The sequence below is a fragment of the Merops nubicus genome, unplaced genomic scaffold (assembly GCF_000691845.1).
Source record: "Merops nubicus isolate BGI_N331 unplaced genomic scaffold, ASM69184v1 scaffold23067, whole genome shotgun sequence".
Classification (NCBI taxonomy): domain Eukaryota; kingdom Metazoa; phylum Chordata; class Aves; order Coraciiformes; family Meropidae; genus Merops; species Merops nubicus.
In genome coordinates this window covers 16,158-28,368 of record NW_008619926.1, presented here as the reverse complement: position 1 = coordinate 28,368, position 12,211 = coordinate 16,158, and the positions used below count along the sequence as shown (strand labels likewise).

General features: G+C 45.2%; 1 protein-coding gene across 1 annotated transcript in view; it reads right to left on the bottom strand.

The window, feature by feature from the left end:
* The window catches only part of GRHL1 (grainyhead-like 1 (Drosophila)), a 33,097-nt gene that overhangs the window by 7,913 nt on the left and 12,973 nt on the right, over positions 1–12,211 (bottom strand). The window contains exon 8 of the mRNA XM_008943980.1: positions 4,143–4,301. Coding sequence (XP_008942228.1) covers positions 4,143–4,301 — 159 coding nt within the window. The remainder of the gene's footprint in view (positions 1–4,142; positions 4,302–12,211) is intronic.

The window sequence follows — 12,211 nt, the reverse complement described above, 5'->3', positions numbered from 1 at the left end:
GGGACCAAGGGAGCCGCGGCTGCTGCTCACAGGCTGCCGGTGTGCCCCGAGGGTGGGGGGCTGCTCCCTGCCCCAATTCCCACCTTCTCACACTGGGTGCAGCTCTGGCACACAGCCCACGAGCCACTCCTGGTTCCAGCTCCTCCTCTGCCTTCTGCCTCCAAGGGCCGAGCTGCCAGAGGATACTGGTGGACAAAAAAATTTGACACGAGCCAGCAATGTGCACTTGAAGCCCAGGAAGCCAACGGTATCCTGGGCTGCATCAAAGGAAACGTGGCCAGTGGGTCAAGAGAGGTGGTTCTGGCCTGCTTCTCATGCAACCTGACCCGGAGTGCTGCGTCCAGCTTTCCCCCACCACAGGAAAGACATGGACCCGTTGGAGTAGATCTAGAGGAGAGCCACAAAAATGATCAGAGGGATGGAACACCTCTCCTGTGAGGACAGGCTGAGAGAACTGGAGTTGCTCAACCTGGAGTAGAGAAGGCTCTGGAGAGACCTTATTGCAGTCTGATGGTATAGAAAGCAGGCTTGCAAGAAAGATGGAGAGAGGCTTTTTAACAGGACCTGTAGTGACAGGACAAAGGGTTTCAAACTGAAAGAGGGTAGGTTTATACTAGACATAGGGAAGAAGTTCTTTATGATGAAGTGGTGAAACACTGGAACAGGTTGACCAGAGAGGCTGTGGATGCTCCAGCCCTAGAAGTGTTCAAGGCCAGGCTGGACAGGGCTTTGAGCTACCTGGTTTAGTGGAAGATGTCCCTGCCCACAGAAGAGGCATTGGAGTAGATGATCCCTTCCTACCCAAACCATTCTGTGATCTTGTGATCACGTAACAAAAGGAACGGTCTCAGTGTTGCTGCCCAACAATATCAGTGCTTCCTCCAGCTGCCTTGCACCATCACTCTCCTTCCAACAGCATCTCACCCACCTGTTCCCATCAACCCACTAAAAACTTCCCAGAGCACTGCCCATCACTACAAGAGTAAGAGCAGGTCCCAGAAGACAACACTAGCTGTAGCCTGTGAAATCATGTATTTAATCTTACTGGTGAGGATGCTTAGCTGAAGCACAATTTACAGCAAAGTCTGTCTTCCTCTGGGACAGGTCATCCCCATCCCCATGCAGCTGAAGTATTGCTGGGCCAAGCCTGAATTAAGCTTGTGCCATAACATGCCACAGGACGACAATACCCATACTTCTTTACTTGGGTCTTGAAATGACATAGGATGAGATGAAAACCAAAGACCTGTGGACCCTTTTCCACAGAGGGCAAGCAAAGGGGAAGAAATACATGAAGAAACTTGGTCTCAGAGGCAGCAGCCAAAAACTAGTATCTGCAGTTTTCCCTTCCACTTGAAGCGTGGGAACCCTCATCCTTTACTCCTTTCCTGTGCAAAGGCCACCAGACAACATTAACTAAAATGTTTGACCTTCTGTAGGGTATCTATCGATTTGTACACACAGAGACAGCAGAGGACTGCTGTGCCAGTGTCTGGGTTCAAAGTCAGTTCAGGTATGCAATGCAAGCACAGCCTTAACAAACGAAAAAACAGAGGAGAGCTACACCGAGCTGTCCCTGATGGGTGGCCACAGCATTATCATTTTGTGCTGTTTTTTCCAACCTCCACATTGTAGACTTGGGCCTCCATGAAGAAAACACAGGTAACAGGTATGGGCAGCCACATGAGAAGAAACACATTAAGGACTGCAAAACATGTGGATACTACAGTAACAATGGTCCTGTAAACATTCAAGAGCAGCCAACTGACTTCTTTCTGAAATGCCAGTGCCCTTACAGGAGCCTGGAGAAGGTGGCCACCATCAGGATCTACGAGTCAGTACCTGCAGCTCTAAGAACACAGGTCTGCTCACAGGAGCACTCGCCCAGTGCCTCACACTGGGGTCTGAGTACACAGTTTGAGTCACTGTAGTGACAAACAGCATTCAGCTTGTTGGCCTCCAGCCCCAGCTCTCTTTGCTGGACCCGAGGCTGATGTGAAAGGCAGCAAACTTCAACGCTATTTCTGTAAATGCACACTGCAGAATCATCAGGCACCAACCTCACCTTTGCTGCATGTTCACAGAACAAACCACAGTCAGATTAAATACAGAAGAGTAACCTTCGTGTCTTCCCTCCCCCCCCGCCCCATCCTTTTACTTCATGCTTAACTTGCAAAGTATCTGGAAGAATAAAGCAAGAGGAAAGGTCAAAATCCCAAAGGAAAATAAAAGATACACTGGCATTACTGTACTAATAAATTTACTGAACTTTATGGCATAGACTTGAATGGTTTCCTCTAAGCTATGTACTGACTCCCTCTCTGCACTTCTGTTAACTGATTTGCCTTACCAGCAGTGGCACAAGTCTGTCAGTAATTTTAGTACAGTGTCAGTAATTGACTGGACAACTTATGAGTACAAGATCCCTTCTTTTCCTGCAATGAGTCTATACTCACTGGTGCTGGAGAGAATACAGGTGGATAATGCATAAGACACTCAGATATAAAGAGCTTTACATTACATATTTGCTCCAGTCCCATTTTAGAGGAGGAGAAGACCAAAAAAAGGAGAGAAAAAAAAAAAAAAAAAGCCTGAAGAAAGCCCGTGAGACCCAAGCCTCTAAGGCAAGCTCTTACTGGCAAGACTTTAAGATGGCTCTGGAGAGCATTTGTTAACTCCCTGGTAAATTCTTTGCAGAAATAATCACAACAGGAGTCGTCTCAGGAGACACTTGAAAGAAGAGACACTTGAAGGAAGATGAGTAAGTAGCTTTACACTGGCAGGCAGCTACAGGCAGGTTCTCCCAAGCATGCAGGAAAGCTGAGGAGCCTATTTAAAAGCATACAGATGGACAGCAAAATGTGGCAGGATGGGTCAATGAGAGGCAGAAGCAGATGCAGATAGCTCCATATGTATTGGAGGTATATCTCCAAAATATACTGGGAGGTAAATGGAGGCAGAGCAATGATACAGGAGAATAATGTTTGCAGCAGTGTCCTGGGGGATGACAAGGCAAGATCACAGTATGTAACCGGTGCAAAACTAGCACAGGACTCAAGAGTGGGTGTCATGAGCCTGTCTCAGACCAGCAGCTGTACAGAGGTATTTGAGGTATCACTTGCAAAGAGTCTGTGCTACAAAGATGGAGTCCCAGATACAGAGAATGAGAGGCCCTGATCAATTTGGATGCCAGCAAACCAGGAATCTGTGTCATTCACAGCAATCAAAAGAAGGACCAGCGAAGTCCAGGCAGCACTTACCTCAGCCTAAAAAGATCTTTGTCACTGTGAAAATAGCAACACTGCACTTCACTTGCTTTACTCCTTGGAGAGACTGTTCAGGTAGGAACAGGTTACGAAGATTGGGAAATGTCCTTTTTTTTGCAAACTCAGTTAAGCTTTTACAACTGCTTTTAGCTCAGCTCCTGTTATGTTTCTTTCATAGCTTCTGGTGAACAGTGGCTTTGGGAAAGGTGTTAATTCTCTGTGTACTAAATGCATTAGGCAGAACAGTCAAATTATAGCACTCATCCAGCTTGTAAATGGGCTTTGTTATACTCTAGCATCTCACAGGGGTACAATGAGAAAAGCAAGATTGTCTGTTCACAAAATGTGCACTTTTTTTTTCTTTTTTAACAAATGCAGTAAGAACACACGAAGAAATTTAAAGGGACCAACACAACATAGCTTGGGCAAAAAGACAAGCCTCCACTTGCTCCAATCAATTGTAATGATTTCTCCTACTGAAGGGACCCTGCAAGACTTCCCAGTGTCTGGAGTACTGACAGTCAGTCTTCTGCCAGTGACTAACCTCTCTCTGAAGTCAATGCTCATCAACACACCTCAGTGCTTCAGCGTTTCGAGAGCAACAAATTTATCCAAGGTCATAATAACATCTATGAGCCAAGTGGAAGGGGTTGAAGTTTTTTCCTTTCAAAGACTGAACGCACATGGGAGTTTTCAGTGAACCAAAATAACAAGTGGCAGAATTAGGAAAAAAACCCAAGCAAACAACAACAATAAAATAAAATAAAAAACCAAACACACACAGCAACAACAAAAAAACAAAAACACCCACCAAAAATCTGCTAGGCTGTGGAACAGCCTTCCCAAAGGGTCACTGGCACATTGACCCAACTTTACCTTGTCGCAGAAGACTTTGATCTGGCAGTAGGCTCTGTGGACAGGTTTGTTACTCCTGTTATTGTAGCTGTAGGTGTCGATCTGAAGATTCAGGGGCAAGCCTTTAACTCCCTTCTGAGAGGAGAAATCAGTGCTGAGGCAGTTCACAGAAATAAAAACCTGCAGAAGAGGAAAGCACAACCCGTCAGCAGGGACACACAGGCTGAGCAATGGACTACTCAGTGAGTGCTGAGATGCAGATGCTAGTCCTTGCCATTGCAAGCAGGACCTTCTTTCTTGTGAAAGATCAGGTAAAATTCACAAGAAGTGGTACAATATTCTTAATTCTTTATATAGGTGACTGCAGGGAAGAAAGCCACTTTGACCAGAATGAATTTCAAAAAACTCTCCAAACTTTATGAAAGCTCTACCCATTTTTCCACCCAAGAACTCTCAAATGTCATCATAAAACTTTCAGCAACAAGAATCCTCCTACACTCAATCCTCACTGCTCAGTGTTTTACCATCTTGGTATGATCACAACCATGCTTTGAAAAATTTATGTTACTTTGAGCAAGTCAAAACAAAGCCTTCCATGAGCGTTACATAAGCTGCTGTGAGCACAGCTTATGCTTGAAACTACTTCATGGATTTTTTTTTTTTTTGGTAAATTATATTAAAAGCTTTTAAAAATATTAGCCAACATGTTGTCTTTCAGCGCAGCAATAATACCATTATTTCAGTTAAAGTTTGTGGGCTTCACGCTTAAAAAGACAAATACTATTTTGAATATTCCCCAGTAAGACCTACAATACCCTGTTAATGTTCAGATCAAAAGGGGAAAAGTAATATTTTCATTATTCTAATTTTAAAAAAAATCAAATTACGGGGAAAAAGAATTAAGAGTGATTATCAAATTTCCTTTTCAGGATTGCCTAAAAAACACAAACCCCAAAACAAACCCAAATCCAGAGAAAAGTCAAATGCTGCTTAATAGAAGGAAGAAATACCCTTCCATGGATACAAACTGATAGAGCAGAGTGCCTGGCACCCAGAACATGGGCTTCCTGTGTGCAAAGCTCTTCCTCAGACACAACCTTTGTATTTTTTTATTTAAGCTGTATGATTAATTACCTGGAATTACCTGCATAAAGCTACAGTGATTAATTACTAGGAATTTATGAGCTATCAAGACCGGCAACGGCTCCTCTCTTCTCTGGCTCCAGAATAAAGGCTAGGAACCCACTGCTTCCAAAAATTATCAACACCTTGGGAACCAGAAGTGTCCTGCCAGAGATTCTGCAGGACTACTATCCCACTGTCCTATGTCTTCCTTACTGTGCTGCTGCCACGAAGCACCCATCTGAGAGTCTCCGCAGTGAGCTAGTGCCACCTCCCGGAGCCCGCCCGGTGCTGCAAGGTCTCAAGGTAGGTTCTGAAAAGCTTACAGGTTTGGGTCGGGTTTGGAGTTTTGCACAGTGCTTATCACGGGCTTCTTCACCCGGGTTCTGCAACGATCTTTATTAACTTTAACAAACGAGGGGAAAAAGAACGTGTAGCCCAACCGATGACTTTGCCTGCTCTCACCCACCTCCCTTCCCCTTCTGCCACCTTCAGCTTTCCGAGGACAGTCTGCCTGCAGTGCTGGCACAGCCTGCAGGAAAGCTTCAAGGAGTTTGAAGAGCTGCTTGCACCCACTTGGGAGCTGAGCTAGGTAATCAGGCGTATGCACTACCTGAATAATTGTGTTCGCCAAGCAGAGGTTTTGCTTTTTGAAAAGAGCCTTAGCTCTGTTGTTTGCATATTTTTACATTTTAAATTTTAATTTTAAATTTATTTACTCATACTGAATATTCACATGCGACTCTCACATCTGTATGAAGAAATGACTGCGGTCTTCAAGAACACATGCCCCAACAGCCATGCCAGAAGGTCCATCACAGCCTCACAGCTCCAGTTTCTGTGAAATCCCTCGTTGGAGTTTCACATCACTGGACACCAGCAGACTTGATGTGCAGCATCAGCCACCAATTCCCTAGCAAGCAGCGTCACTTCTCTATTGGATAATTCAGGTCTCTGTTTTCAGTTTTCACATGGCTTACTAGCCACAAGAGCCCAGGCAGCATGCTGGGCTGAAGGTAGAAGGGCTGGTCTCAGCAAGACAGACACATGCCATGGCACAGCCACACAGGTATCCCATGGGAATTTGGGATTGCTTGTCAGATGACAAAGATTATCCTCCTACTTCAGAGTCCCTTGTTTCATTAGCTTTGGCTTTGAGCAGCCGACTTCATTTTCATGCCATTTAAGTTCTCGGGACTCTGGGCAGGAGATGACAACTAAAACCTAATCACCTGTCTGAAGCAATGGAGAGCCAGCCTGTCTTCTGTTTGTACAAAGCCATTTCAGTTCAAAAGGATCATCTCCTTCTCCCTAACCATCCTGTAACTCCTAGTTTCGAACAGCTTCAGGTTGCCTGAAGTGCCAAAAAAGCCAGAGTTCTAGAGAACAACTTTTCCAGTTTGGGCTAAGCCAGTTTCAAGCCGAGTGCATTTTGTTCAGGAAGATTTGACTTGCATTCAAAAAGAAACGCAAGGGCAGGTGACTGTGCCAGCTACATCCCCACCCCAAAATTGCCAGAAGAAAGAAAAACGTAACCGCAGAAGTTGCTCTGCGTCTTCAGCCTGCTGAGCAAGATTCCTTTTCATGTGTCCAACCTATTTTTCTAAGGGCAGTTCCGCATTCTCAGCTATATTAAGATTTGTTGTTACTTTTAAAAAAAGAAAAAAAAAATTCATCTCACCTCCCAAGATTCAACATAAAGACAGCACTTCAAAAATAGACTGTCAAGCCAGAACATTTACAAACGTGAGTCAAGTCCTCAAAAGTTAAAAGATTTTCTTTAAAACTGAGATTTCCAAAAGGATTAGAAACCTGTTGTCAATTTAGTTTGCTTGCTTAGCAGTTAAGCCTTTAGTCTGTATTTGAATCTTATCTCCAGGCTTTCTTTCCAACCAAAGCCAAGCTTTATTTTCCTTCTCTTTTTGTTGATTTTTAAAAATTACTAATGAAAGCTGAGATTCTCATCAAGACAAATGACTCCATAACAGCGAGGTTTAAAAACACCAAACAGCATGAAACCTGTGAGCTGGTATAAATTGTTAACCCCAACACACAACTGGTGACCTACACCCCAACACGCTCCAAACCCTCCTGCACCCACCACCAGGTTGGGCTTCCTGCAGCCTTTGTGCCAAACGAGCAGCAGCACCGCTGCACACAACGGAAGACCAAAGGCAGAAGGATTAAAGCACCTCCTCTGGGATCACGCTGGCAGTCAGGGTGGGAAGAAGGCAAACCTCATGACTTCCCAGTCTGCTTTTACTGCCCGACCACTCACACCTAATTTGGGAGAAGCACACTGTGCCTGCGTTCAAACCTACGAGAAACATTCTTCTATTCTAATAATGCAGAAAAAAAATAAATTAATCTGGCAGCTCTGCTGTGTGCCCTCAAGGAAGGGCAGCAGAGGCAGCCAAGTTCTTTCCACACAGTACCTTTTTCTAACAAGATCTGCCTTTCAAACAAACCAGGAAAAACAGGCGTAATTAAAGGGCAATCAAAGCGCTGGAGGAACCTCGCTGTCAGCGAGATGAAAGATGCCTTTTTAAAATGAAGGCCTGCATATCCAGATCTCTTCTCCTCAGTTTATCTTGGACGCCATGCTCTTCTGTCACACAAAAAAGTACTGGCAATTTTCATTAGTCCAAAGGCTACATATGCAGCAGCTTTAGTGAAATGTCACCTTGTACAGCCTCTTCTGACTCATTGCAAAGCAAAGTTGGAAACGAACGACATGTAGGTACACATCAGCAATGTCTGGGGTTGCCATAGGGAATGGCAAGTAACCCAGGTGGGTATCAGCACGCTGTAAGCTCTGGCCAGTGGCCAGCAAACACAAGCATGGGTAAGACTGTAATGGCCACACAGCAGATCACCCTGTCATGCAAAGTCTTGTACGTCCTTCTAAATAAGACCCGACACAGATGGGCTTGGGACTATTTCAGTCTGATCACCTTGCTTCACATGGCTTTCATTTTCCATAGAAGACAGGTAAATAGAATTAATCTCCTTCTATTTATACTCCATTATATTTTTATACCCAGAGGATGAAGATATCACTCAATAATCCAAGTCCATTGGGCATTTCTTTCTGTATCAAAAATTCATATAAAACCGTAGCTCTTTCCTGGCACTAGTAAGCAAAAATCTCTGATTTTAATGCTATATTGAACATAACATTGTCAGGATGCTTTTGATTCTGGATTTCTGCATTTGGACGGAATAGAGAGTTTGGAGCCTACAACACAACCACCAGGAACAGGTTAAACTGTGATGAGCTGCTTTCTAGGGAATGAAGTTAAGACACTGTTCTTCTTGTATTAGGCTAAATAATTTAAATGTTCTGTCCAAGACAGAGTAGGCAAAGGGTTTCCAGTATATCCTGTGACCATTTCCCCAACACAAAGGCAATGTCTTGCCTGTGGACCAATCACCATACATCCTACTTGCAAGCCAGCCTGAGGCTGCACGCGGCCCTTGCACAAGGGGACCATGGGACCGACGCTGCATCCTGCTTAGCTTTCCCCTGCAGCAGCAAGGCCACTCCTGTGGTCTCCAGCTGGGGAAGGCAGCAGTCACTGCACAGCTGACTTGATCTACAAGTTATTTTCACTTCTTGCAGAACAAAGGGCCATAGAAGCCATCCAGTGAACAAACCTGCACAGGAAACTTTGAGGCTACCACAGCAGATTAAGAACTATAGGAACAAATTAAGGCAAAGGATCCATCAGACCTAAATAAAAGGACTTGGATATGGACCAGGGGACTTGAACGAATCTCCTCCTCCACCCGCACAGAGGACCAAGACACACACCATCCAACACTAGGGAGCGAGAAGCTACACACCTCTTGCCAACGCCAGCCGCCCCCAACCTTTCCACACCCGCTGCAGTTTTTTCAGGAATTCTGGGAATGCTGAAGCAAAGCCCAGCCGTGGCCTGGGCCTGGCCTCCCGCACACGTGTGAGCAACTCGGGGGTACGCAGCCGTGTGGTCAGCATTCCTTGCTGGGTTACTGAAGGAGCAGCCCTAGGCCCAAATTCCACGAACAACTCATTTATCAGCCCTACACTAAAGAAAAATCACCCGGAAGCTCAAAGGTTGTTATTTACATGTTGATGGCTGAAAGTATGCCGTTTCTCTAAATGCTTAGACAAATATAAAGATAAAAAGGAAAAATAAAGGATCTTTTCAAAAGATTTGTCCACATGGATGTATACAAGATGTGCCTTAACATACTTCATCTGTGCTGTGAGCTGGCTGGACGCAAACAAGCTCCAGCCCAAAAGCTTTGTAAGTCACACGAGCGCAGCTCCAAGCCCTTGGAGGGGCAGAGCTGTCAGCCTGGGCACTGCGCCGTGCCAGCGTAGCTCCGTGGCTTCCAGGATTGGTGCTGGGTCATGGCCAGGCAGCTCGGAGCGCAGGCAGGGCAAGCACAGGTCTGCCTGCACACATCCACGAAGGCACATCCTAAGAAAGCACTGCTGGGAAGACTGTTCTGCCTTTAAAAGGAGGGGGGGAAAAAAACCCAACTTGGTACAGATCACCTGAGAGGTGGCTAATCTTACTGCTCTCACATTTGTTTCTTCACTTCCCACATGCACCACAGGTTTTGCATCAGCAGGAGGCGAGCCAGGAAAGAGATAAAGTTGGGCAATTCATGCACCTGTGGGCTCCTGCCTTCGGGATCGGACGCTCCAAATAAGGCTTGTCTGGCAGATCCGTGACCGGGCCGCATCCGTCCCAGCCCCGGCCAGAGCCTGCGCTGCCCTCCTCAACAGCCTGGGGAAGGGAGTTTGCATCCAAACCTCCCAAGCCCAGTTTGGGTGACTGACACAAAATACATCATGAGTCCCACACCACGCCAAGGAATTTGCCGAGCGGGAAGTCCAACCCAGCCCCGGATAAGAGAACATCCTCCTACCAAGTTCACTCCATCAACAAAATGAAAATTAATGGTAATGAAAGGAAAATACATATTCCTGCTCACAAAGAGCAGTGCTGATTGTTATTCCAACCTCTTCTGAGGCAAGGAAACACAGGAATGTCTCTGCTTGCAACACGTGGGAAACCCCAGGATAGAAGTTCCCAGTCCTACTGATGCTTCCTCCCACCCCCTACTTTGATAAGATAAAGGTGCAAGGCCAGGTGTCGGCTTTTGTTGAGTTGGTTGGAAAGGAAGCAGAAGCAGCAGTTTGGCAAAAAAAAAAAAAAAAAAAGGCAATATGTTGAAAAAACCACCCAACAAAACCAACCCAGAAACCCCAAACAAACAAAACACCAAACCCACCCACCAAATAACCTCAACAAAACCCCCAAAAACAATCAATCAACCTAAACATAGAAACCCAACACAAACCTGAAAGAATTACATCTACAAAGGCACAAAAATGGCTGGCTGAAAAGGAAGTTTTGCCATCAGGTATGAAAGGAATGGAGAAAAAGGAAAAAAGTCACTCTTCAGTTTGCTCTATAAAAGAGCTAACTTCAGGAAGATTTTTCTTCCAGATTTAGGAAACGCATTGTGAGCTCCATAGTTGGTGGAAGGCCAGACAAACTGTGGAGATCAGGACACCAAATTCTGAAGAAAAACCGAGTTGAAAACCCGCTTCTCATTTCCAATGCTTCAAATCAAGGACAACACATGCTTGTTTTTAAGAAAACCCATGAGCGAGCAGGGAGAGGTCTGCATTAAGAGGCAGGTAAGCAATACTTGCTATGACTTTCCTGTGTCACTGCTCCAAAGGCTGCATGTACTTGTGCCTCAAAGTACTTGTGGTCTGCAGCCTTGGCTTCAAACCAATCTCTTTCCTTTAAGTATGTTTGACTCATCACATTTCATAGTTTCATTTCCAACTAGCCAAACCTGTATCTCCTCAATGCTGCTGAAGGTGGCAACACCTTCTTTAATGAGGCATATGACTGCTGTTTCATTACAACGGCATCCATATAAACGCAGGCAATATTCATCAGTCAAAAAGCTGAAATTCTTCCTACAGTAAACACCAAGTGAGGATTATGCTAGAATAAACTCTTAAAATAAATCACTGGTGTACACCCCAGCCTTACTTCAAGTTGTAGCATGAGATACACCCTCTCCAAAAACTGAGCTCATCTGAACAAAAAAATCCTGCCGAAGAACTGCAGTGAACACACATAAGGATCTGCCGAAAGAACACCCTCACTGCCCAATCTGCTATTTCAAAAGGTTAATCCAAATTAGCCTAATTACTTTAAAATAGGACTTTTCCTAAAAGAAAAAAAAAAAAAAAAAAAAAGGAAAAAAAAAAGCATCTCCCTAATTGCTCTATCATTGAGGGTGTCACTTAGGAGATCATGGCACCTTCCCTTTGGTCAAAATACAGGAAAAAACTATGCCACAATACTCTCTGGCTCTAAATGGCCTTGTTATACCCTCACCATGTATCCCTTTCTAGCAGAAAAGGTCTTTTCACCCAGAGCATCTGGCTTGCAATGCCCTTTTTTTTTTTTTTTAGGGAAGGAGTGAAAGGACAATACAGCTCTTAATATGCAGTGACATCATTTCTGGCTCCAGTCCCACCACCCACCCTAAAGCAAGCCAGGGAGAAGACCTCCATGGTGGGGGCCCTTCTCTGGGAGCTGCTGAAAGCAATGCTACATTTCAGAAGTGACCTGTTGGTAAGTATGCAAGGGGTGCCCTATTAGGGCTACAAAAACAGGGCAAAAGGACTGTTGCCATCACCATGTAGACAACAACTTGCCCTGCTCAGACACGAGGCCCCAGCCCTCCCGCTCCACTGGGCAGGAGCTCAGACAGGATTTGAGCAAAGCGGGATCCAGCAAAGCCAGTTAACCCTGGGGAAACTGATCTGTCCAGATTGTTCAACTGCCACCAACCTGACAGAAGGCCATGTCCCCAGGCCAAAGTTAAGGGATACAGAATTTGCTTCACAGCCTAACGGGTAACACAAGAGAGTTAACAGGACA